At 52.4% G+C, this 22821-nt stretch overlaps 1 protein-coding gene across 1 annotated transcript; it reads left to right on the top strand.

Moving 5' to 3' along the window:
- Positions 1 to 16766: 16766 nt before the first annotated feature.
- TMEM121B (transmembrane protein 121B) lies at positions 16767 to 20951 on the top strand. The gene has a single exon (XM_067755971.1). The coding sequence runs from the start codon at positions 16811 to 16813 to the stop codon at positions 18353 to 18355; it is 1545 nt and encodes a 514-aa protein (XP_067612072.1). The 5' UTR covers positions 16767 to 16810; the 3' UTR covers positions 18356 to 20951.
- The last annotated feature ends 1870 nt before the right edge of the window (positions 20952 to 22821 follow it).

A 22821-nucleotide genomic window follows, 5' to 3' on the forward strand; every position in this document is an offset into this window, starting at 1 on the left:
TCCTATAAAAAGCAGCGCTCTGGGACTCCCCTGGCGGTCTAGCAGTTAAGACTCCGCGCTTCCGCTTCAGGGGGCACGGGTTCCATCCCTGGTTGGGGAACTAAGATCCCAGTGCAGTGTGGTGCAGCACGAAACAAAAAACAAGACAAAAACAAACAGCGCTCTCTGCTGGCCTGCGTCATGTTCCCCACGGTCCTCATCACCCCATGACCTGTATTTACTCCTTATTGCCCGTCTTCTGCTAAAATACGAGCGCTGAGGACTGTCCACGCTGGTTCCTTCTCGAGTCCCCACACCCCCATGCCGGGCACTTGCAGGCCCTGTGGGGCGTCCCACGTCACAGGCAGATGTGGCTTCTCGCCTTTCTGTCCCTTGGGGGTGGGCTGGGGCCCTAGCTCCCCGCTCATAGCCATGCAGCCGTGGGCGATCCCCTCCGCTCTCCAGCTCCTTCCTGTCTGCGGACTGGCGTTGGCGAGGTGGACTCCACAAAGGAGCTATTTTAGGTACCTCACTGTGTCATGTGGGATTTTGTTCAGCTGCCTGTTTCAGAAGCCTGACCGCAGTGGCTTGAATGCTTTCGAAGCGTCAGGACGTTGGAGCAGGCGCCTCAAGCCCCCCGCTCGCCCACCGTGCTGGTGTGCGGCCCGCCCGCCTGCAGCATGGCCCCAGCCTCCACGGGGAGAGGAGGAGAGGGCGAAGACAGAGCAGGTGGGGCTGGACTCCCTTAAAGAGCTTTCCCGGAAGGCGCACCTCGCTGGGGACTCCAGTCCTGTCCGGCTGACCAGAGGCGGGGCCCAGAGGCGGGGCCCGGGCACACCATCGTGCCAACAAAATCAGGGCTTGTTCGTGAGGAAGGCGAGTAGAGGGGACGGCGGGCAGGTGGGCAGCAGTTCAGCCCCTGGGACCGAGCTCTGCACTCGCTCTCCGTCTGAGTGCCTAGAGGACGTGTCTGTTGGGCCACTGAGCCACTGGGTCTGGAGGCCTGTGATGCACGTGCTGGCCTTTCCCAGAGCACCTTACACAGGCATCACTGGTCCAAGGTTTGTCAGAGCCTCTCAGAGCCCCTCGCGGAGACACGGTTCTCACCACCCCGGTTTATAAATGAGGGCACGAGACAGGCCAGTGATCCCTTCCTTTCAGAAACACTGACTGAGGACCCACTTGCTGCCAGGCCCCATGCCGGGCGCCACAGCAGCGACCAGCCATTGGCAACCACACCTGCCTTCGTGGGGTTCGCCTGGTAGTGACCACGCGTCTGAGGTCAGTTAGGAAATGGAGGGGCTGGGCTGACAGCTGGGCCTCCTACTCGGCCATGTCCTCCCGGGACCCTGCCCGCCCTCAGCCAGCCCACTGCCCTTCCCGTGAGTCCTGGAGCAGCTGCTGTTGTGGGTACAGCCCTGCGAGCTTGCCCTGGGCCCAGGAGGCTCACAGGGGTGACTGGGGAGGAGTTGGGAAGTCAGCCGGTGTGGCCACGTGCCGAGGAGTCTCGCCGGAGCCCGGGTGGAAGGGACGGGGCGACAGCGTCTGTGTGCCTGCCCCTGGCTCTGCCCCGTGGCTGGCAGCCGCTCTCTGGGGCCCTTTCTCTCCCTTTCTTACTCCTGGTTTCCTGAAGGTGGCAGGAGCCCCTCCAGACAGGGTGCAGGAGCGCAGGCGACTGCAGCAGCATCACGCAGGTGCAGGGCCAAGGGCAGCCCTGGGCACTTGGCTCCGGACGGGTCTCGTTGCTCAGGGGCTTTGTCTGGACCCTGGAACCAAAACCCACAAGCAACCGCTTCACTGCTCAGTCCGACTGAGTGAAAATGTTATCTTTTTGTGTTTTGAAGCGGCCAAGCGATTACAGACGAGACGCTGTGAGTCGCTCTGAACGGGAAGTAAGTGCGTGTTCATAGTAAAGTGATCAGCCTAGAGCAGGACTGGACCGTCAGCTGCCCACTTGGGTCCCCAGTCCCGAACCCCGGCACTTTCTCAGTGTCCCCATGGTGGCGGCAGCTTCTGGCCTCCTGAGGACACCTCTGGGCTGAGGCAGGTGGCGAGCCAGCAGGTAGTCAGGGCTCCCAGCAGAGCTATGGTTGCTGTAGCAACCGGATGCTGCCTTGAGGGCGGAGTTTTAAAATATCTTGGCTATAATAGTTCTTTCCCCCCAATCTCTCTGTCACTTCCCCCGTGCCGCGTGGTGTGGCGAGGCTGGGTCGCCCGGGGACGCCTGCCTGCTCTCTGCCTGGGGCTCCTGGCAGCTTCTTGGGGGGCTGGATGTGGGAGGAGTGTCTCTGGGTGTGAACTGCTGCGAAGCTGTCAGGCTTTTGCTTCCAGCCTTCTCCAGCTCTTGGATCCAAAAACCTTCTGTCATTTTCTCTTTTTGGAGAGGCAGAGAAGAGGGGTCTAGCTTGAAACTCCCACCGCCCCCCCAAAAGAAACCTCCTCTCCCTCCTCCCACCCTGGGCCATACCCCTACCAGCACAGCCGCAGCATCCTGGGACCACTCTCTGCAGGGGGAGGGGTGTCCCCTCTTGTCTGCTGTTTCCTTTGGTGTTTCTAACTTCCTCTTTTGGCTTCATTTATTCACTCAACAAATGCCTGTAGCGCACCTACTAAGCCCCTGAAATAAACGAAAAACTGCCTTGTCACGGGGATGTTCATCCCTGTCTTCATCTTGGACTTGGTCCTATCAGATTTCAAACTTTTTTCTAAAGTTACAGTAATTAAGACAGTGTTCTCTTGGCAGAGGGAGGGATACAAACCAATGGGACAAAACAGCCCTCAGAAACACATATATGAAAGTATGGCTTAACAAAACAAATGTGTATTTCTCGCTCATTTCATAGGCTGCCGTGGGCTGTGTGCTGTTCTTGGCCTTTCCCTCCAGGTGGTGACTCGGGCATTCAGCCTCCTTCCATTTGTGATGCTGTCATCTTCAAAGAGGGAGGGAGGGTGGATGAACGTGGAGGGACTTGGGTGAGACGTGGTCTTGGTGGTCAGCACTTCTGTTCATGTCCACTGACCACGCACGTGGTTCCAGTGCCACTCCCAAGAGGACAGGGAATGTGAGGAAAAGGAAATGGGATCAGTCGGCGTCTAGCCTGTCTCTGTTGCCCTATTACTGTTTACTAGGATAAAGAAAATTGGATTTGCTTAGTTTTGTTTAAATTCATGAATATATGTTGCAATTTGTTTCTGTATATTTATTGAATTGATCATAAATGTTTTTCTCCTTTAAACTGTTCATTTGGTAAATGAGATTCATAAATTTTCTTTTCATCTTTAACTCTGCCTTTCATTCCTGTGATAAAACCTAATTGGTTATGTTATATGTTGCTGTCTACCATTAGCTAGAATTTCGTTTATGCTCATAAATGAGACTGGCCTGTACAGTTTAACATTTTTCTACTGCCTTTGTCTGGTTTTGATATCAATTTTGTATTAGCCTCATAAAATAAATGGTGACGGGGCTTCCCTGGTGGCACAGTGGTTGAGAATCTGCCTGCCAATGCAGGGGACACGGGTTCGAGCCCTGGTCTGGGAGGATCCCACATGCCGCGGAGCAACTAGACCCGTGAGCCACAACTACTGAGCCTGCGCGTCTGGAGCCTGTGCTCCGCAACAAGAGAGGCCGCGACAGTGAGAGGCCCGCGAACCGCGATGAAGAGTGGCCCACGCTCGCTGCAACTAGAGAAAGCCCTCGCACAGAAACTAAGACCCAACACAGCCAAAAATAATAAATAAATAAATAAAAATTAAAAAAAAATAAAAAATGGTGACACATTTCATCTTTTCCTATTTTTGGAACAGTTTGTTTAAAATGGGATTTTCAGTGCCTTGAATATTGGTAGAACACACAAAACCATCTGAACCTGGTAAATTTTGGAGGGGAGACTTAATTACTGATTCAATTTCTCTAATAATTAAATGTATATTCAGACTTTTCTACTTAGTTTAGGAAAGTCATGTTTTTCTAGGGAATTTTCCATTTTTCTCTAAGTTTTCAAATACAGTGGTGTAATATTGTTCATAATATTCTCATCATTAAAAATCTGTTTCTGTAGTTAGACATCTTTTTCATTCCTATTATTGCTTTTATTTATGTTTTCTCCCTTTTTTTCTTAATAAATCATGTCAGATCTTTGTGTATTTAAACATCAGGGTTTTTTTTTTGTTTTTTTGTTTTATTTTTGCGGTACGCGGGCCTCTCACTGCTGTGGCCTCTCCCGTTGCAGAGCACAGGCTCCAGACGCGCAGGCTCAGCGGCTATGGCTCACAGGCCAAGCTGCTCCGCAGCATGTGGGATCTCCCTGGACCGGGGCATGAACCCGCGTCCCCTGCATCGGCAGGCGGACTCTCAACCACTGCGCCACCAGGGAAGCCCTAAACATCAGTTTTTATTATTTCTGTTTTTTTTTAAATTTATTTATTTTACTTATATTTATTTTTGGCTGCGTTGGGTCTTTGCTGCTGCACACGGGCTTCTCATTGCGGTGGCTTCTCTAGGTGTGCGGGCTTCAGTAGTTGTGGCGTGCTGGCTCAGCAGTTGTGGCGCACGGGCTCAGTTGCTCCACGGCATGTGGGATCTTCCCGGACCAGGGCTCGAACCCGTGTCCCCCGCACCGGCAGGCGGATTCCCAACCACTGCGCCACCAGGGAAGCCCTTATTTCTGTTTTTATCTTTAATATTTCCTTCTTTATGTTTTCATTGAATTTACTTGTTCTTTCTTCAGTTTATTAATTTGAATGCTTAGCTTATTAATTTGTAGTCTTTCTGCATTTGTAACAAACATTTTAAGGCTATACATTTTCCTCTAAGTTTTGCTTTGGCTGTATCTTGTTCATTTTGTCAAGTAATATTTTCATGATCATTTAATTCTAAGTATTTTCTAATTTTTGTGTGAGTTATTTGGAATAATGTTTAAAATTTTCCAACTGTTTGGGGAGTGATTGGTGATATTTCTGTTGCTGTGTTCTAATCTAATTGCTTTGAGGTCAAAGAATATAGTCTGTACATGATCAGGTTTTATAAATGTTGCACATACATTTGTGAACTGTGTGTGGTATCTAATTTTTTGTAGAGTTCTACATTCAGCCATTAGATCAACCTTGTGTTTAAACTTGTATATGTATTTACCAATGTTTTATCTGTTTGATCTGTTAATTACTGAGAGGTGTGTTTACATCCCCCACTATAATTAGGTATTTGCCAATTTCTCATTATAATATTATCCATTTTGCTTTATATATATTTTAAGCTATGTTATTATGTACACACAAGTTCAGAATTTTGCTGTCTTTCTGGAACTTGGTTCTTTTATAGCAGCAAATACTTATATAGTACAACATGCCAGCATTTTCTAAGTGCTCTCAATATATTAATTTACTTACCCCTCATAAAAACTCTATGAAGTAGGTGCTATTATTGTCCCCATTTTACAGATGAGAAAATTGAGGACAGAGAAATTAAGTAACTTGACCAAGGTCACCCAGCTTCTGAGTGGTGGAGTCAGGATTTGAACTCAGAGAGTCTGGCTCTAGCGTGTGTGCCCTTAACTACTATGCTATACTGTCTTCTTTATCACTATATGGTGAAATTCTTTATTTCTAATAATTTTCTTGGGTATAAAGTTTATTTTTTTCTTTTCTTGTCTTTTTTGGCCATGCTGTGTGGCATGCAGGATCTTAGTTCCCCGAATAGAAATTGAAACCGTGCCCCCTGCATTGGGAGCACGGAGTCTTAACCACTGGACCACCAGGGAAGTCCCAAAGTTTATTTTTTTCCTAAAGTTAATATAGCCATGCCAGTTTTTTTAGTTAACAGTTGCCTGGTTTATTTATATAAATGCATTAAAAATATATATGTCTACGTATTTTCTTCAACATTCACTTTCAATCTGTCTTTTTGTTTTAGAGATATTTCTTATATAAAAGCATATAGCTGGGAATTAAAAAAATCTAATCCAATAATCTCTGTTATTTAATAGGACATTTATTGTGATTACTGATATATTTTGCTTTATTTTTTACCATCCATTGCATTCTGGCTCCTGTTATTTCTAATGTGAAGCCTGCTGTCAATCTAACTGTTGTGTTGTGATTTACTGCCTGGTCTCTCTTAAGATCTCTTCCTTTAGATGCTCTCCAGTTTCACATCTGAGCATCTGGGAGCATATTTATTTTTATTGATCCTGTTTAGGATTCATTGAGATTCTTAAATCTATGGCTTGGAGAAGTTTTTCCACCAGCTTTGGAAAATTCTCGGCCCAGACTTCTTTCTTATCTTTCCCCCACTCTTTAAAATCTCTCCTTCTGGAACTTCTATTAGGCATATTTTGAATCTTCCCAATCCACCCACCTTGTCTTTTGATTTCTTTTTATATGTCACAACCTCTAGCTCTCTCTACTGCATTCTAGAGAATGTCATCAGATATGTTATGACATTTACTAAGTCTCTTTAGTTGCCTCTAATCTGCTGCTTAATCCATCTATTATTTAGTTATTTATGTATTTATGGCTGCGTTGGGTCTTTTTTGCTTCGCGGGTATTTTTCTGGTTGTGTTGAGCGGGGGCTACTCTTTGTTGCGGTGCGCGGGCTTCTCATTGTGGTGGCTTCTCTTGTTGCAGAGCACGGGCTCTGGATGCATGGGCTTCAGTAGTTGCAGCACGTGGGCTTAACAGTTGTGGCTCGCGGGCTCTAGAGCGCAGGCTCAGTAGTTGTGGCACACGGGCTTAGTTGCTCCGCGGCATGTGGGATCTTTCTGGACCAGGGCTCGAACCTGTGTCCCCTGCATTGGTAGGCAGATTCTTAACCACTGCACCACCAGGGAAGATTCTTAACCACTGCACCACCAGGGAAGTCCCCATCTATTATTTTTTTTCAATGACTATATATTTGAAATCTGAAGTTCTTTTTAAAAAAATTGGTAGGCAGATTCTTAACCACTGCACCACCAGGGAAGTCCCCATCTATTAATTTTTTTCAATGACTCTATATTTGAAATCTGAAGTTCTTTTTAAAAAAATCTTCATTTTTTTTGTATTAAGAGATTTTTTTTCTAATATAACATTTAATTCCATTAATGATTTTTAAACTGTTTTTTAAACATTTTCTTAGCGGTTGCTCTAGGGCTAATAATATACATCTTAGCTTATGATTTATACCAATTTAGTTTCAGTGAGATATAGAAACTATGTTTCTATATATTTCTGTTGCCCTCTTCCCTTTTTAGTACTATTATTGTTGCACATATTAGATCTATATATGTTACAGAACCCAATAATACAGTCTTACAATGGTTACTTTTATATAATTTTATGTCTTAAAGAAGCTGAGGTCTACTCTCCTTCTATGGGAGAGAAAGTACATATTTATAAAGTTTGTCATACTAAACTTATTTACCATTTCTGGTTCACTTCATCTTGAGGATTCAAGTTACCATCTGAGGCCAGATCCTTGCTTTATTACAGTTTCGCTCCCACCCACCTCCTTTGTGCTCTCATGGGCAAATATATTACATTTTTATATATTAAAGTTCCAACAATACAGTTATAATTATATGGTTTTATGCGATTGCTTTTTTTTTAAAGACAATTTTAAAAATAGCAGTTTTATGTCCACAGCAAAACTGAGAGGAAGGTACAGAGATTTCCCACATACCACCCACTCCCGGCCCATATGCATAGCTCCCCCCAACCCTGCTATCAGCATCCCCCACCAGATGGTACATTTGTTACAATCAAGGAATCTGCATTAACACATCATCATTACCTGAGGTCCATGGTTTACGTTAGGTTCACTCTTAGTGCTGTACATTGTATGGGTTTGGACAAACTGTACTGATATATATCCATTACAGTGTCATACAGGGTGTTCTCACTGCCCTCAAAGTCCTCTGGGCTTCACCTATTCATCCCTCCCTCCCTCCTGGCTTCTGGCAACCACTGATCTTCTTACTGTCTCCATAGTTCTGCCTTTTCCAGACTGTCATATAGTTGGGATCATACAGTATGTAACCTTCTTCAGATTGGCTTCTCTCGTTTAGTAATAGGCATTTAAGTTTCCCCATGTCTTTTCATGGCTTGAGAGCTTTCTTTTTAGTGCTCAATAGTATTCCATTGTGTGAACGTTCCTGGTTTATTTATCATGTCACCTACTGAGCCAGGCACCTTGGTTGCTTCCAAGTTTGGCAATTATGAGTAAAGCTGCTATAAATACCAAGTGCAGGTTTCTGTGTGGACATAAGTTTTCAACCCCTTTGGGTAAATACCAAGGAGCATGACAGCTGGAAAGCAATATGTTTAGTTTTTTTAAAACTCCAAACTATCTTCCAAAGTGGCTGTACCATTCTGCATTCCCATTGACAACGAACGAGAGTTCCTGTTCTGCATCCTCACCAGCGTTTGGTGTTGTCAGGGCTCTGGAGTTTGGCCATGCTCATAGGTGTGCCGTGGTATCTCACTGTTGTTTTAATTTTCATTTCCCTGCTGACCAGTGATGTTGAGCATCTTTTCATGTGCTTATTTGCCATCTGTATATCTTCTTCGGTGAGGTGTCTGTTAAGGTTCTTCGGCCCATTTTTAGTATTGGGTTGTTTGTTTTCTTACTGTTGAGTTTTAAGAATCCTGTGTATATTTTGGATAACAGCCCTTTATCAGATGTGTCTTTTGCACACATTTTCTCGCAGTCTGTGCTTTGTCTTCTTATTCTCTTGACAGTGTCTTTTGCAGAGCAGACATTTTAAATTTTAATAAAGTCTAGTTTACCAATTCTTTCTTTTATAGATCATGTCTTTTTGGTGTTGTATGTAAAAAGTCATCGCCAAACCCCAAGATCCAGGTTATTTCTCTTGTTATCTTTTGGGACTTTTATATTTACTTTTGCATTTTACATTTAGGTATGGAATCCTTTCTGAGTTAATTCTTGTGAAGGGTGTAACGTCTGTGTCTAGATTCATTTTTTTGCTTGTTATTGTCCAGTTGTTCCAGCACCATTTGATGAAAAGATGGTATTGCTTTTTAACTAAGTTAGAAGAAAGGAGAAGAAATACATATTTACATTATTTCCTATAATTACCTATATAATGACCTTTACTGGCAATCTTCGTTTGTGTGTGTGTGTGTGTGTGTGTGTGTGTGTGTGTATTTGAATTAGTGCTTCCAGCCTGAAGAACTTCCTTCTATATAGTATTTTTTATAAGGCAGGTGTGCCAGCAACATTTCTCATTTCTTGTTTATCAAAAAATGTATTAATTTCACCTTCAGTTTTGAAAGATAGTTTTGCTGGGCGTAAGAATTTTTCCACCTTTGCTTTCAGGACTTCTAATATGTCATCCCTCTGGCTTCTGGGCTCCACTCTTTCTGATGAGAAGTTTACTGTCACTCTTCTTGGAATCCCCTTGTTTGTGATGCGGTTTTTCTCTTGCTCTGGTCAAGATTTTCTCTTTGTCTTTATCTTTTTTTTTTCTTTTTTTTAAGATTTATTATTTATTTATTTATATTTGCCTGCGACACGTGGGATCTTAGTTCCCTGACCAGGGATCGAACCCGCGTCCCCTGCATTGTAAGGCAGATTCTTTACCACTGGACCACCAGGGAAGTCCCTGTCTTTATCTTTTAACGTTTTGATTGTGATGTGGCTGGCTATGGGTCTCTGCACTTATCCTGCTCAGAGTTTTTGAGTTTCTTGGATGTGTAGATTAATGTTTTTCATCAAATTTGGGAAGCTTTCAGACAGTTTTTCCCTGAATATCTTTTTTCTCTCCTGTCCTTCAGATGCTCCCACGTATGTATGTTGATGAAGTCAGTTGTATCCCATCTCTCTCTGAGGTTCTGTTCCTTTTTTTCTTAATTCTTTTTTCTTTGTTCTTCCGAGTGTTTAATTTCTGTCAATGTGTCTTTAAGTTGGCTGATTCTTCTGCCAGCTCAAATGTACAGTTGAGTCCCTCATTAGTTTTATATTTTAGCTAATGTACTTTTCAACTCCAAAATTTCCATTTGGTTCTTTCTTTTTATTATTATAATTTCTATCTCTTTATAGACATTCTCTATTTGATAAGACATTGTCATCATACTTTCCTTTAATTCTTTAAACGTGGTTTCCTTTAGTTCCCTGAATATATTATAATAGCTGCTTTGGAGCCCTTGTCTGGTAAATCCAATATCTGGGCCCCTCGAAAGCAGCTTCTATTGTTTGTGTTTCTTTCCTGTGTATGGGTCACACTTCCTATTTCTTTACATCTCATAATTTTTTGTTGAAAATTGGACATTTAAGATAATATATTGTAGCAACTCTGGAAACTGTGATCCCTTACCTCCCCCATCCCCCCGCCAGGATCTTTTGTTACTGGTACTTGGTTTTTTGTTATTTAGTGATACGGGTAGATGAACTCAGCGAGGTCTGTTTCTCCTGTAGTGCGAAGCCTCTGACGTGTGCGCAAATCTCCCTGCCCCCTGGGACGGCCACGTGTTAGCTGGGTTCTCACTGACTGCCTTTTCCCCAATCTCTTTTTTTTTGTCATAATCACTCGTTTTCTTTCTTTCTTTCTTTCTTTTAACATCTTTATTGGGGTATAATTGCTTTACAATGGTGTGTTAGTTTCTGCTTTATAGCAAAGTGAATCAGTTATACATATACATATGTTCCCATATCTCTTCCCTCTTGCATCTCCCTCCCTCCCACCCTCCCTATCCCACCCCTCCAGGCGGTCACAAAGCACCGAGCTGATCTCCCTGTGCTATGCGGCTGCTTCCCACTAGCTATCTACCTCCCCAATCTCTTTGTTAACCTTCGGCAGCTTTGCCTCTATTGGTATCACACTGAACTGTTAAGCTCCACTAATTGCTACCTGATTGCTCTGTTATTTTTGACAAAGTCCTGGGACATAAACTGCTCCACATCTGATCTGATAAAGTTGGGCCCCTTTGCAGGGGTAGTTCTTACGACCAGTCTTTGAGGCTTGCTCTGACCCCAGCCCGGTTCTTTCCAGCTGTCTCTCTGTTAAACTCCTGGCTGGTTTGTTTCACTTGTTCCATCAGGGAATGACCAGCCTCCTTTAAGTGACTCACCACCAAGGTCTTCCTTCTTTTCAATAGTGCCCTTAGGCTTGAACTTCCCTGCACTCTGTTCCAAGTGAGCCAGTCCCCTTAGCCTGAGCTACCGAACCCTCTGTTTCTACACCCAAGGCAAAACTCCATGCCAACACTCTGGACCTGGGTTACAGCAACCTGCTTCTCTTAGAGTGATACATCTTTTCCATGAGTTGGAAGGGGATGGGAGGAGGGGGTAGTAGCCCCTTGTCTTCTCAGTTTGCCTCTCCCTGCACAGAACCTCTACCCTACAGGTGAGCTGGGGCAGGAGATTGGGTTAAGGTAAGCAAGGCCTGCCACCCCTGGATTAGAGCTTCCAGTCTACAGGTGGGGACTGGGTGGAGGTGGGGAGCCACAGGCCTCTCAGCTGTGCTTTTGTGGAACAGAGTTTCTGCACATGCAGCCGCGGGGCAGAGAGAGGGGAGATGAGAAGTGCAGTGACCAGCCCCTCCCGAGAGGAACTATTGTCCTACAGTCGCAGATGGGGAGGAGGGGCCCTTCTTGGCCACGCTCACCTGGAGGTGAGTTTCTGCCACACTGAGCTGGGGGAGGGGACGGGACCGGTGTGGCTTCAATGCCACAGACTCACTGTTCTTAAAGAGATTCAGCAGATTTCTTGAATAAACGTTTTTCCGTTTGCTGTGCGCCCTAAGACAAGTTTCAGAAAATTTAAATGGGGGACTTCCCTGGCGGTCCAGTGGTTAGGACTCCACACTTCCAATGCCGGGGGCCCGGGCTCCATCCCTGTTCGGGGAACTAAGATCCTGCAGGCAGCGTGGCACGGCCAAATTAAAAACAAAAGAAATTTTAAATGTTTTTTTAAATTTATTTTTTATTGAAGTATAGTTGAAGTACAACGTTGTGTAAATGGTTGTTTTTTATAATTTCCACCAGTTATGATTATTTCACTGCGGAGAAAATTCACAGAGATCCACACACTGTGATTCTTGGATGCACTTCTCCCCGCCTTATTCCTTCTTTTTTCTCCACTATTCTTTTTCATAGTATTTTATTCTTTTTTATGCTCTTAATCATTTTAAACCTATTGGTATTATAGCCATCATCATCTGAAGTTCCTGGGGGGGTCTAACCTTGCTGTATGTTTCATACACTGGCTTTCATTCATGATGGGTTATTTCCTTGTGTGTTTTGCAATTTGGTATTGTGAACTGACTTTTACTGGTGCTTTATCCGTGGGAATCCTCTAAGGCTTGGTTTGACAGTATGTCCCCCCAGAACTGTTTTGTATTTGCTTTTGCTAGGTATCCATGGTTATTACCAGCCTACAACCAATATTTATGTTACTTTCTCAGCTTGAGATTGTGCAAGTCTCAAATCTATGGGTGGTATAGTCCAATGGTTATGAATTCCCAGGAGAGATTTTTTTTTTGCGGTACGCGGGCTTCTCACTGCTGTGGCCTCTCCCGTTGCGGAGCACAGGCTCCAGACGCGCAGGCCCAGTGGCATGTGGGATCTTCCCGGACTGGGGCACGAACCCGCGTCCCCTGAATCAGCAGGCGGACTCTCCACCACTGCGCCACCAGGGAAGCCCCCCAGGAGAGATTTTTATGCCACTTCAAGCCTAGGTCAATGCTTATTCATTTGCCTGTGGCCTTCCTGTTTGGGTGGGAGATCTAGTTTTCTGTTCGTCCTTTCGCTGAGTCCTGGATTTATGCAGGAAGCTCAGCTCTGTGCTCTTGTCTCATTTGGCTTGAACGCCAGGTGTCCACGTGCGCACCAGTGCTGCCCAAGAGGACATGCCACAGTGATGCAATTGCTCTGTATCTGCTGTTCCGGGTAGTAGCCACCAGTCACATGGGGCTTCTGAGAACTGGAAATGTGGCGAGTGAGACTGAGGAACTGAATTTGAAATGTTAACTTATTTCAAATGATATTTATTTCTTTATATTATTATTATTATTAATTCATTTATTTACCTTTGGCCTCGCCATGCAGCTGCAGGATCTTAGTTCCTTGACCAGGGACTGAACCCGGGCCCCTGCAGTGGAAGCGCGGAGTTCTAACCACTGGATGGCCAGGGAAGTCCCAGCTGATATTTCTTTAAATACATTCAGATTTAGGTAGCTGCTTGTGGCTGGTCCCCGCTGTATCAGACCAACCACACATCTGAAGCATCAGGTACTTCGCTCGCCATTCCAGTTCCCTCTTCATGGACGGCCCCCAGGGTTCATCTCACTCTCTTAACTGCGCACTTAGACTGTTCAGTTTTACCTGGTGTTTACCTCCCACCTGGTAAGCTGGGAGGTCTTATGCATTTTGTTCACAATATGGCCAGAATGGAACACAGTCTCTGCTTCCATTTTCTCTCCCCTCCAGCCCATCGGTTCTGCTGCAAAATAATTTTTCTATGACGCAAATCTGTCCATGTGACACGTCTGCTTTCAAGAGGTCCCTGTTCTCCTGGAATGCAGCCCAAGCTCAGCCTGGCCCCCGAGGTCCTCTGTGACCTGGCCCTGCCTATCCCCTCCGTTTACCCATCATGCCCTTCTCCTTGTACTTCATACTGGCCGTAACCGTCACGATACTTGACTGTGCTTTCTTGTTTATGTGTCTGTCCCCCGCCCAGCCTGGACTCCTAGGAAAGGACTTGCTGTTTTTGGCCTCTGGAGCCCTGGCACCCAGGCCAGGGGTTGAGTGACACTTGCAGGCACTGATGCCGGACCTTCTCCTTTGCCCGCGAGGGTAGCGCCTCGCCGTGGGCCGTCCATGGGGTGGCCCAAGCCACAGCCTGGCTCCGGGCCTTAGGGGCGCTCTGCAGTGGGCAGCTGGAGTGCTATCGTCACAGACTCTCCAAGGAGTTCTGAGGCTTCAGTTCCTAGTGAGCCGAAGCTCGCAGCCCCGTCCTGCTCCAGCCACAGCCCCCCGCCCGCTTCCCCTCCACTTCCGGCAGTCGGCACCGTGACTGTGAGACTGGGCACCAGAGGGCCTGCTGGGCCTTTCCACGGGGGCCCCCAGTGAGGCCCCACATGCTCGTCGACAGCGCCCTTCGGCCCTGCCCTTCATTCTCGCTGTGGAGGGAAGAGGGCAGGCTGACAAACAGACGGTGGGTCCGTGAGGACTGGGCCTTGGTTCAGTGCTGGGAGGGCTGGCCCTGCCCGCCGCGCTTTCCCGGGCTGCTGAGATGACGGGGGCATCTCTCCTCCCTCCCGACCCATCTGCCGCTGCCGCAGGAGGATGAGGGTGTCAGGTCTCCAAACGAGCCTTACCCAATGACAGGTAAGGTTTAACAGGTGCTCAGGGAAATGACGTTTGGATTGAAAACTGCTTAGTTTTCCCCTGACTCCCAGGATGCCATCCTAGGCTTGTGAGAAGGAGCGTGGTAGGTGGGTGAGAGTACTGGGCTGGGAGCCAGAGGCCTGCCCGTGAGGAGCTGTGTGGCTGGGAGCAGGGCGCCCTCCTTCTGTCTCTGTCCCCAGGTATCGCACGTAAGATGTAAGCACAGACCTCGGGGGCTTAGGAGCTGCTCGGTGACTGTGTTTTCCCTTTTCCAGATCCTTGAGGGATGTTTGTACTTACTTTATATACGAGAAAGTCTTAACTTCCTTCTTCTCATCCTAGCCACATCTTTGTCAAGCCCATCGCGGGCTGAAGCGAAGGGTCTCTGTGATTGTGTGCGTGCGTGTGTGCGTGCGTGCGTGCGTGCGTGTGTGCACAGGTTTAGACACAACCCAGGGCAAAGCCGAGGTCCCTCTGGTACCCAGACCACCAGCACACTCTGCCGTGTGCCCTGATTTCTTCCCCTTATTATCCGTGGTCTTTTTATTCAGAGCCTCAGACCTGAAAGAAATTGGGTTAAAGAATCTCGTACAGAAGTTACTCTGAGCAACTGAAGCCCATTCCCAGAAATGCAAGGATAACTTCAAACGGCTGGTACAGCCCAAGTTCCCAGGGGGGAAACCCGTCCTCAGGAGGCACCCTGGGCGAGGGCTGGCCTGATGGGCAAGGGCAGGAGGGAGCTGGGCGGGTGGCCAGGGCAGCAGGTCTGGGGTGGGGTGGGGACAGATTCGCCAGCGTCCCCTCGGCAGCCCAGTTCTCAGCCTGCATCAGCTGCTCCCGCTTCTCCTACTGCTTCGTTGACGTGAGCAGGAGTTGTGGGCCAGCTTTCAGGTTAGCGGCTGGCTGGTGTCCTCCCTGGGGGAGAGCTGGGAGCCAGGCTGTAATCTGTCCCATTAGCAGTTGGCAGCTCCCAGCCCGCTTTTTCACCTGGACCGGCTCCGTGCTGACACCGCCGGACCCGCTGTGACGCTCCTGGATGCGGGCCACGTGCGCTGTTCGCTCCCCCTTGCCCCGTGTGGGTGGCCTTGGCGCCAGCAGGCAGGGCTGAACCTCTCACACCGTGAAGCCTGTGACCAGCTCCAAGAACCGCTGCTCCCAGCGAGAGCCGCTCTGCTCCCTGGCGCGTTGCGAAGCACAGAGCTGTCGGGGAGCTGAGCCCGGCTCCAGCCCAGAAAACAGTCATGAGTAGCCTGTGCTGTGAGTAAATGTTCCCGGGGCTTGAGACACGAGCTACATGGAATTGCGATGGTCACACCAGCTACCTTTAACACACTCCGGGACAGGCATTGGGCCAAACCCTTCGAACTCGTGCCCTCTCTTAATACAACAGCCTGGGAAGGTAGATGTTGGTCCCTTTTTACAGTTGGATAATCCTAGGGTCAGAGAGGCGAAATAACCGGTGCAAGATCACGCAGGCCACATGGCAGAGCTGAGACCACAGCCCGGAGCTCAGCTGCCCCCCACACCTGCTGGGCTGCACGACGACTGGACACGGAGCCGGCGCGTGCTCGGGGCGGGCTGCGGGTGCTAAGCCCACATCTGCCGTGGATTGTTCGTACAGAGCTCTGCACTTGTGGCTGCAGGGCTGCTGTGCTCCCGTCCACGGCCCGTCTGTAGCACATTCACCATCGCAGCTTCGGGCCTATTTTCCACGGAGGCGCCTCTAGGTGCTTAACTTCCTCTGCCAGCTGCCTCTGCCTACTGTTTCCCATTCCCGCTTTAAGACCGTCAGAGAATACTGAAAACCTTGGCTGGGGCCACACGCGCCGCACCGTCCTTTTACTGCTCCTTTCTTCCCCAGCATTTATATTAGAGAGCTGCTCCACTCACTGGAAATTGCTCCCTCCCCCCGGGCCGGTCACTGAGCCGAGAGCAGGGCACATGGATATGTAGAAACAGATGTTTGGGGCTCCCGGTCCTGGTCTCTGTAATCAGTGCGGCCTGGTTCCTCCTTCGGTTTTCAAGGGCCTTAGGGAGATGCAGGACGGCCCAGCGGAAAGGGCACCGGACGAAGTAGAGGCTGAAGCTGCCCTGGTGCCTGCAGAGGTCCCAGCCTGGCGCTCAAAGGCATGGTCTACACTGAGACCAAGGCCACCCGGTCCCTAACGCCCCATGGGTTCAGCTGGTGGGACCTCGCCGACCACCTCCCATCCGGCCGCCGGGATCCCATCGCTTCCCCCGGATTCCAACGCTGCGTCCTCCCCGCCCCAACTCCGTGCCCCGGCACCCCTCCCCTTCCTCCCGCCGACACGGCGGCCGGGCTTTCCCGCCTCCCGGCCCCGAATCCAATCCCGGTTTCCCCGCCCCGCCCCCAGCTCTCGGCTGGGCCGCCCCGCGCGCCGTCACCGCCGCCGTCACCGCGCGTCGGCAGCAGCCCGCGCGCGCCCGGCCACGGGGCTCGGCTCCGGTGCGCGGCTCCGGCCGGGTAGGCGGGAGGGAGCCGAGGACAATGCGCCCCGCGCCCGGCGCCCCCCGCGCGGCCCCGCCCCCCGCCCGGCTGCAGCCCCGGTTCCCGCGCGGCCGGAGCGGCTCGGGCAGCAGCAGCGGCGGCAGCGGCGGCGACACCGGCAGCAGCAGCAGCAGCAGCAGCGCGGGCGCCGAGCGGGAGGACGACGACGAGAGCGCCAGCATCAGCAGGCCGCTGGTGCCCGCCGGGCCCCCGGGGAGCGCCGCCGCCTCCTGCGCCTCCACGCCCACCTCCCCGCGTAGCATGACCGCCGCCGACCTGGGCGCGGGCGCCGTCGCCGGGGCCGTCGGGGGCGCGGGCGGCGCCAGCCCCGGCTCCTCCTGCCGTTTGTGTTGCTGCTGCTGCGGTCGCCGGGCTCGGCCGGGCCGCGGCGGTGGGCGCCGCGGCTGCGCCCCCGGCCTGGGCTGTCGCTGGGGCTACCAGGCGCTGTCCGTGGCGCTGCTGCTGGCGCAGGGCGGCCTGCTGGACGTGTACCTCATCGCTGTCACCGACCTGTACTGGTGCTCCTGGGTCGCCACCGACCTGGTGGTCGCGGCGGGCTGGGCCATCTTCTTCGCCAAGAACAGCCGGGGCCGTCGGGGCGCCGCGCACACCCACCACCCGCACCACCCGCACGCCGCGCCCCTGCACCTGCCCGCCGCCCCCGCCGCCGCTGCCGGGGCTGCGGGAGCCAAGGCGCGCGGCGGCCGCGGGGGCGCGGGCGGCCTGGGGCCGGCGGGGGCGGCCGGCGCGGCCGGCGAGTTCGCCTTCGCCTACTTGGCCTGGCTCATCTACTCCATCGCCTTCACGCCCAAGGTGGTGCTCATCCTGGGCACGTCCATCCTGGACCTCATCGAGCTGCGCGCGCCCTTCGGCACCACGGGCTTCCGCCTCACCCTGGCGCTGTCGGCGCCGCTGCTCTACTGCCTGGTGCGGGCCATCGGCGAGGCGGGCGCCACCCCCGGCTCCGCGGGCCCCCTGCTCCTGCAGCCCCAGCGGCACCGCGCCGCCGGCTGCTTCCTGGGCACGTGCCTGGACCTGCTGGACAGCTCCGCCCTGGTGGAGCTGATGCTGGACGGCCGCGCGCCGCTGCCCGCGCACCTGCGCTACCTGCTTCTCGCCGCCTACTTCCTCGCGCTCGCCTCGCCGGTGCTCTGGCTCCACGAGCTCCACGCCGCTGCCGCCTCGCCCCGGGGCCGGGCCTCGCGGCCGGGAGGCTGCAGCCGCCTGCTGCGCCTGCTGGGCGGCTGCCTCGTGGACGTACCCTTGCTGGCGCTGCGCTGCCTGCTGGCCGTGAGCTACCAGCAACCGCTCTCCGTCTTCATGCTCAAGAACCTCTTCTTCCTCGGCTGCCGCGGCCTGGAGGCCCTGGAGGGCTGCTGGGACAGGGAGACCCCGGCGTCCCCGAGTCGGGCTCGGGCAGGCTACGGCGCTCCGCCCTCCGCCCCGTTGGTGCCGGGAGCCCCCCAGCTGGGCCACTGCATCTCGGAGGACGAGGGGGGCGCCCACGGCTACGTCAACACCCTGGCTGTGGCGTCCCAAAACTGAGGGGTCTGGGGGCTTGCTCTGGAGTTGGGAGACCCCGCTCCCTGTCCTGCGACCTTCCCTCACCCAGACTGGATCAACCTCTGTTTGGGGGAGGTAACTGTAAACAGGGCTGAGAGCCAGCGCACCCCTCTGAACCCCTTGGGTCAAGACTGCTTGGAAGGAGCCAGCCGCTGAAGAGACGGAGGAGGGTCGCCGGCTCTCTTCTCCTCTCGACGCCCTTCCCCAATCCTTCTCTCCAGGGGCGGGGCACCTCTGCTTCTCGCTTCTCCCACCTCCTCTGATTCCTCTCCCTTGCAGGGCAGAATGGAGGAAAGGGGGGCCCAGGGCCTTCGGCCACCCCCCTTGCTTGGACGTGCCAGCTTCTTTTAGGCTGTGGTTAGTGGTCCTTGACCCACACCTTGAAATGACCCAGAATCCCAGGCTCCCCTGATGTGTCCATTGCATTTCTTCCAGATGGTAGATGCAAAGTCGTGTGTGTGTGTGTGTGTGTGTGTGTGTGTGTGTGTGTATGCGTGTGTTGTTTCCTTGTGTCCAACCTGTGCCCCTCACAATCAGTAGGAGATCTGGGGAGGCCCGGTCCTCCCCACCACACACTCCTCATTCCCACCTGAACCTGTGGCCATGAACTCCCAGACAGCGTGGGGCTCCTGGGGGCTGCCCAGTGGCTCTCCTCCGAGGGAGACGCTCGCCCAGGATCTCCCTCGATGCCACTCCTTTCCTCTCAGCTGGGGGGAGGGGGGTCCATATCCAAGGACCAAACTACACCTTTTCTTGGGTGTTACTACCTCCGCTTTCCACTTGTGTCGCATCACACACTGATGCTGCTTGCAAAAACTAAGGACAAATACTCAGATGTTGCATTCGACGTGGCCACTGGATCCAGCTGGGGTTCGGTGCCAGTGTTATTACAGGGTCTGCGGAGGGTCAGCCATTGGCCGCCCTCCCTCTCTCCCTCCAAATGTGCCCGTAGCTCCTGTCCTTCCTGCAGCTGGTCGCTGGCTGGGTCATCTTGGCTCAGAACGGCTTTGGTGGGGTTTCTGGATAGAAAACCATGTGAGCTGGGCCTCCCATGGGCCCACAGCAGTAGGAAATCCACCTCCCCACCTGTCCTTCCTTTAGGAAGCATGGTATACATGAGAAAGGGCGGTGGTGACCGTTGTCCTCTGCTCTGGTCACGGGAGCCTCTAGGGAAAAGCAGGCTGCGTGGAGTAGGGTGGCTACGCCCCACCCGGCCCAGCCTCCCTCCCTAGTGACAGGTCACGTCCAGGGGCTGCCCGCGTACAGGCTCGATGTGGGGCCTCTCTCGGCATCTTTGAGGCAGGATGAGTATCTTGGGGGGAGGTCAGAGTGCAGGAAGAGTTGAGAGCCAGGCCAGGGGTACCTACTCCCCTCCACCCTGCGGGAGGAGGGGCTGGGGGAGGTTGTAGGGATCTGTTTCCCTCCCTCCCTGTGCCTGGGGAGCTCTGTGGGGTGTAATAAACTCTGGCCAGAGGGTCAGAGGTCACGGGCTGTGGCTTTGACTGTCGCCCACTAGCTTCAGTGGCACGTGACTTCCGCTCTCTGGGCCTCCCTGCTCTCACGGGCGGGGGCGGGGAGGGAGGAGCGCGTCGCACTCGGTGCCCTGCCCCCAGCCCCTTGCCCGCCAGGCCCAGGGCTGGATTTTGCAACTAATTGCTCTTTTCCTGCCCTCCCCCTCCCCGGGACCCCCTTCCTGCCCTTTGAATTCCATGTGGCCAGAGTTCTGGGGCCCAGAGTCTGGGGGCCCAGGGACTGCTCCCTCTGTTCCCACACCCTCTCTCCAGCTTTGCTGTTTCTCTGCTACCTAATCTCAGCGACTGAGAAGGACTTTGTGTCCGAGCCGTGGCCCCAGGCCGGCCCCTGCCCCACCCCCTTCTCCTGTTTGGACGGCCGTCTCCTGCTGAGTGACCCCTGCTGCGACACCTCCAGGGTGCCCGGTATTCTGGTGGGAGGCTGTGGTGGGTTCCGGTGGGCTGCGCTTCCCGGCACCCGGCTGGTCTGGCAGAGGCCAGGCCTGTTCCGGTCCAGCTGCCAGGCGCACTCACCGCGGGACAGGCGTCCTCCTCCCGCCACTTGCTGCCAGCACTTGTGCTCAGGGCGTCAGCCCCTTCCTTCTGGTGTGTTTTTCTTGAGTCCTTTTACTTACTTCCCTTGCCTCATTCACAAAAAGAAATGCCCCGAAAGTTTCATTTTTCTTGTTTTCTGGGAACACCTGTAGCGCGGGGTCCAACCAGAGATGCTGTGGTGTGTCTAGCATCCCCGGGCCCGCGCCCGCGCCCACCGTGCCGGTCACGGAGAAGAAGCTGGGCACGGGTCCCGGGCTGCCCGCCTCTAACGTTGGGCAGGTCAGGCCGTCCACCCCTGAGCCTCGGACTCCTTATCTTTTTGGAAAGGGCTTGGGCCAGACCTTCTCTAAGGACGGCTCCGAGCCCATGAGTTTTCGTGGAAGAGAGCGAGCTGGCGGTCAGAGCCTGGAGGACGGAAGTGGCACCTCGCTGGCATTTATCACGTTCTTTTCTCCTTCTCTTTTTAAAAATAAAACCAGCTTCTGTTCTGAAAATAAAAAACTTGAGACTTGTGACAAGCTTCCTGTGTAGTTTCTTTTCAGATCTTTCCTGTCCTGGTTTCCTTACTAAACTCTTAAATGTCACCGTGGCGTCTGTCATCATCTTGCGGGTCTGTGTTAACGTTATGGGTGCACCTTGGCTACTTCCTTCCAGGCGGTTGGCGGGCTCTTGACCCGGCCGGCCTGGTGTGGCCCAGCCAGGCTTCCTCAGCACAGCCAAGTCCCCTGGGCTCTCAGCCCGAGGGTGATTCCTCAGCTCCTGGGCTCTCACTCCTTCTTTCTGAGAATAACTCGTTAGTGGGAGAAGGGCTGAGAAATGACTTTAAATGCTCTGCCCTTCTCTCCCCAGCCAGAAGCAGAAATGCTATCACAAAGGAGAACAGGCCATGCTTGTTTTGTTTTCAACACAACGGAGTCTGGGGCGTCTAGGAGAACATGGGGTCTGCATAAAAATAAGACTACAGTCGGACTTCCCTGGTGGCGCAGTGGTTAAGAATCCGCCTGCCAGTGCAGGGGACATGGGTTTGAGCCCTGGTCCGGGAAGATCCCGCATGCCATGAGGCAACTGAGCTCGCGTGCCACAACTACTGAGCCTGCGCTCTAGAGCCCGTGCTCCGCAACAAGAGAAGCCCCCGCTCGCCGCAACAACGAAGGCCCAACGCAGCCAAAAATAAATTTTAAAAAAAAGACTACGGTCGTTGTTCTTTAGCACAGAAACATCTGGTGCTATTCAGGGGCTATTCAGGTGAGGCCAAGGGCCCGCCTCACTTGCCCGGCCTGCCCCCCGCAGCTGGGCGCTAGCACCACCTGGCCTCCAGGGCCTTCCCTCACTTATAAGACAGCAGCGACGTCCCCTCCCTCACAGGCTGCGGTAATGGGGCGATATGTGCAAAAACGGTCCTTTCCGTCAAGACATTCACAATCATAACGGGGACAAAACTTACATATACAATAGTTTCAGAACAGCAAAGACCGTGTCTTCATTTCTCCCTAAATGCGGATGGACGGTAAGGTGACCACCTTGACTACGTTTCTCGTGGCTGAGCTGCCCCTCACCTGCTCAAGAGGGGAGGTCGTGTCGGGTGAGTCTGGCCCTGCAGCCGGCCTGGGGTCGGGGGACTCGGGGCTCCGCGCTCCGATGGCCGGCCCCTCCGGGTCCTCGCAGCCCCTCTGGGGGGGCCTCCCCTCCACCCCCGAGCCCAGAAGGACAGAGCCACTTGCTGGAGGCTGCACTGAGGTCAGGAAGGGAATCCGGGTCTGAACCGCGTCCGTCGGCCGCGGGCAGCCTTCGGATGTGGCCTCCCTTCCGTTGTGCGGCTCTGGCTAAAAAGCAGGGGCTGGACCCACACCCTTTGAGTCCCGCAGGCCCCCAGTCAGGCCGCAGGCAGACGCTCTTCTCAGGAAGGGAAGGAGCCAGGACACTGCGTCACACTTAGGCGTGAACAACCGAAGGTGACTCCCCCCAGGAAAGGGTGCCTGGGTGTGGGGGCATTGGACTAGGCTTCTCCCTTCCTTCCCCGTTCCTCTGACACTTGGGCCCTCACCGGGCAGGTCTTCGCAGGAGGCCCCTCCGTCGTTTACCTGGGAGGGGAGACTGCCCCCCGCGGAGGGCGAAGGCTGTAGGATGGAGACGCCATCGTCCTGTGAGCATCATGCTCCCCCTTCTTTCCGATTCAAAGGTAAGCAGGCAATCAGTAAAACCCATCACAGCTGGCGTTCAGAGGCCCAGCTCAGCCTGCCGAGTGGATGTTTAAGGGATGAACAGAACCCCCTCCGAAACCTGAGGACCTTCCTGAGCAGAAAAGAGAAGCTGGTTCAGAAGCAAGGAATCCCGCAAGGTCCACAGCCCCACGCAATCACTCCTCGTCTTCCTACAGGAAAA

Source organism: Pseudorca crassidens, chromosome 11, assembly GCF_039906515.1.
Source record: "Pseudorca crassidens isolate mPseCra1 chromosome 11, mPseCra1.hap1, whole genome shotgun sequence".
NCBI lineage: Eukaryota > Metazoa > Chordata > Mammalia > Artiodactyla > Delphinidae > Pseudorca > Pseudorca crassidens.

Coding starts and splice junctions, on each gene's coding strand:
- TMEM121B (XM_067755971.1), top strand. CDS start 16,811: ATGCGCCCCGCGCCCGGCGCCCCCCGCGCGGCCCCGCCCCCCGCCCGG.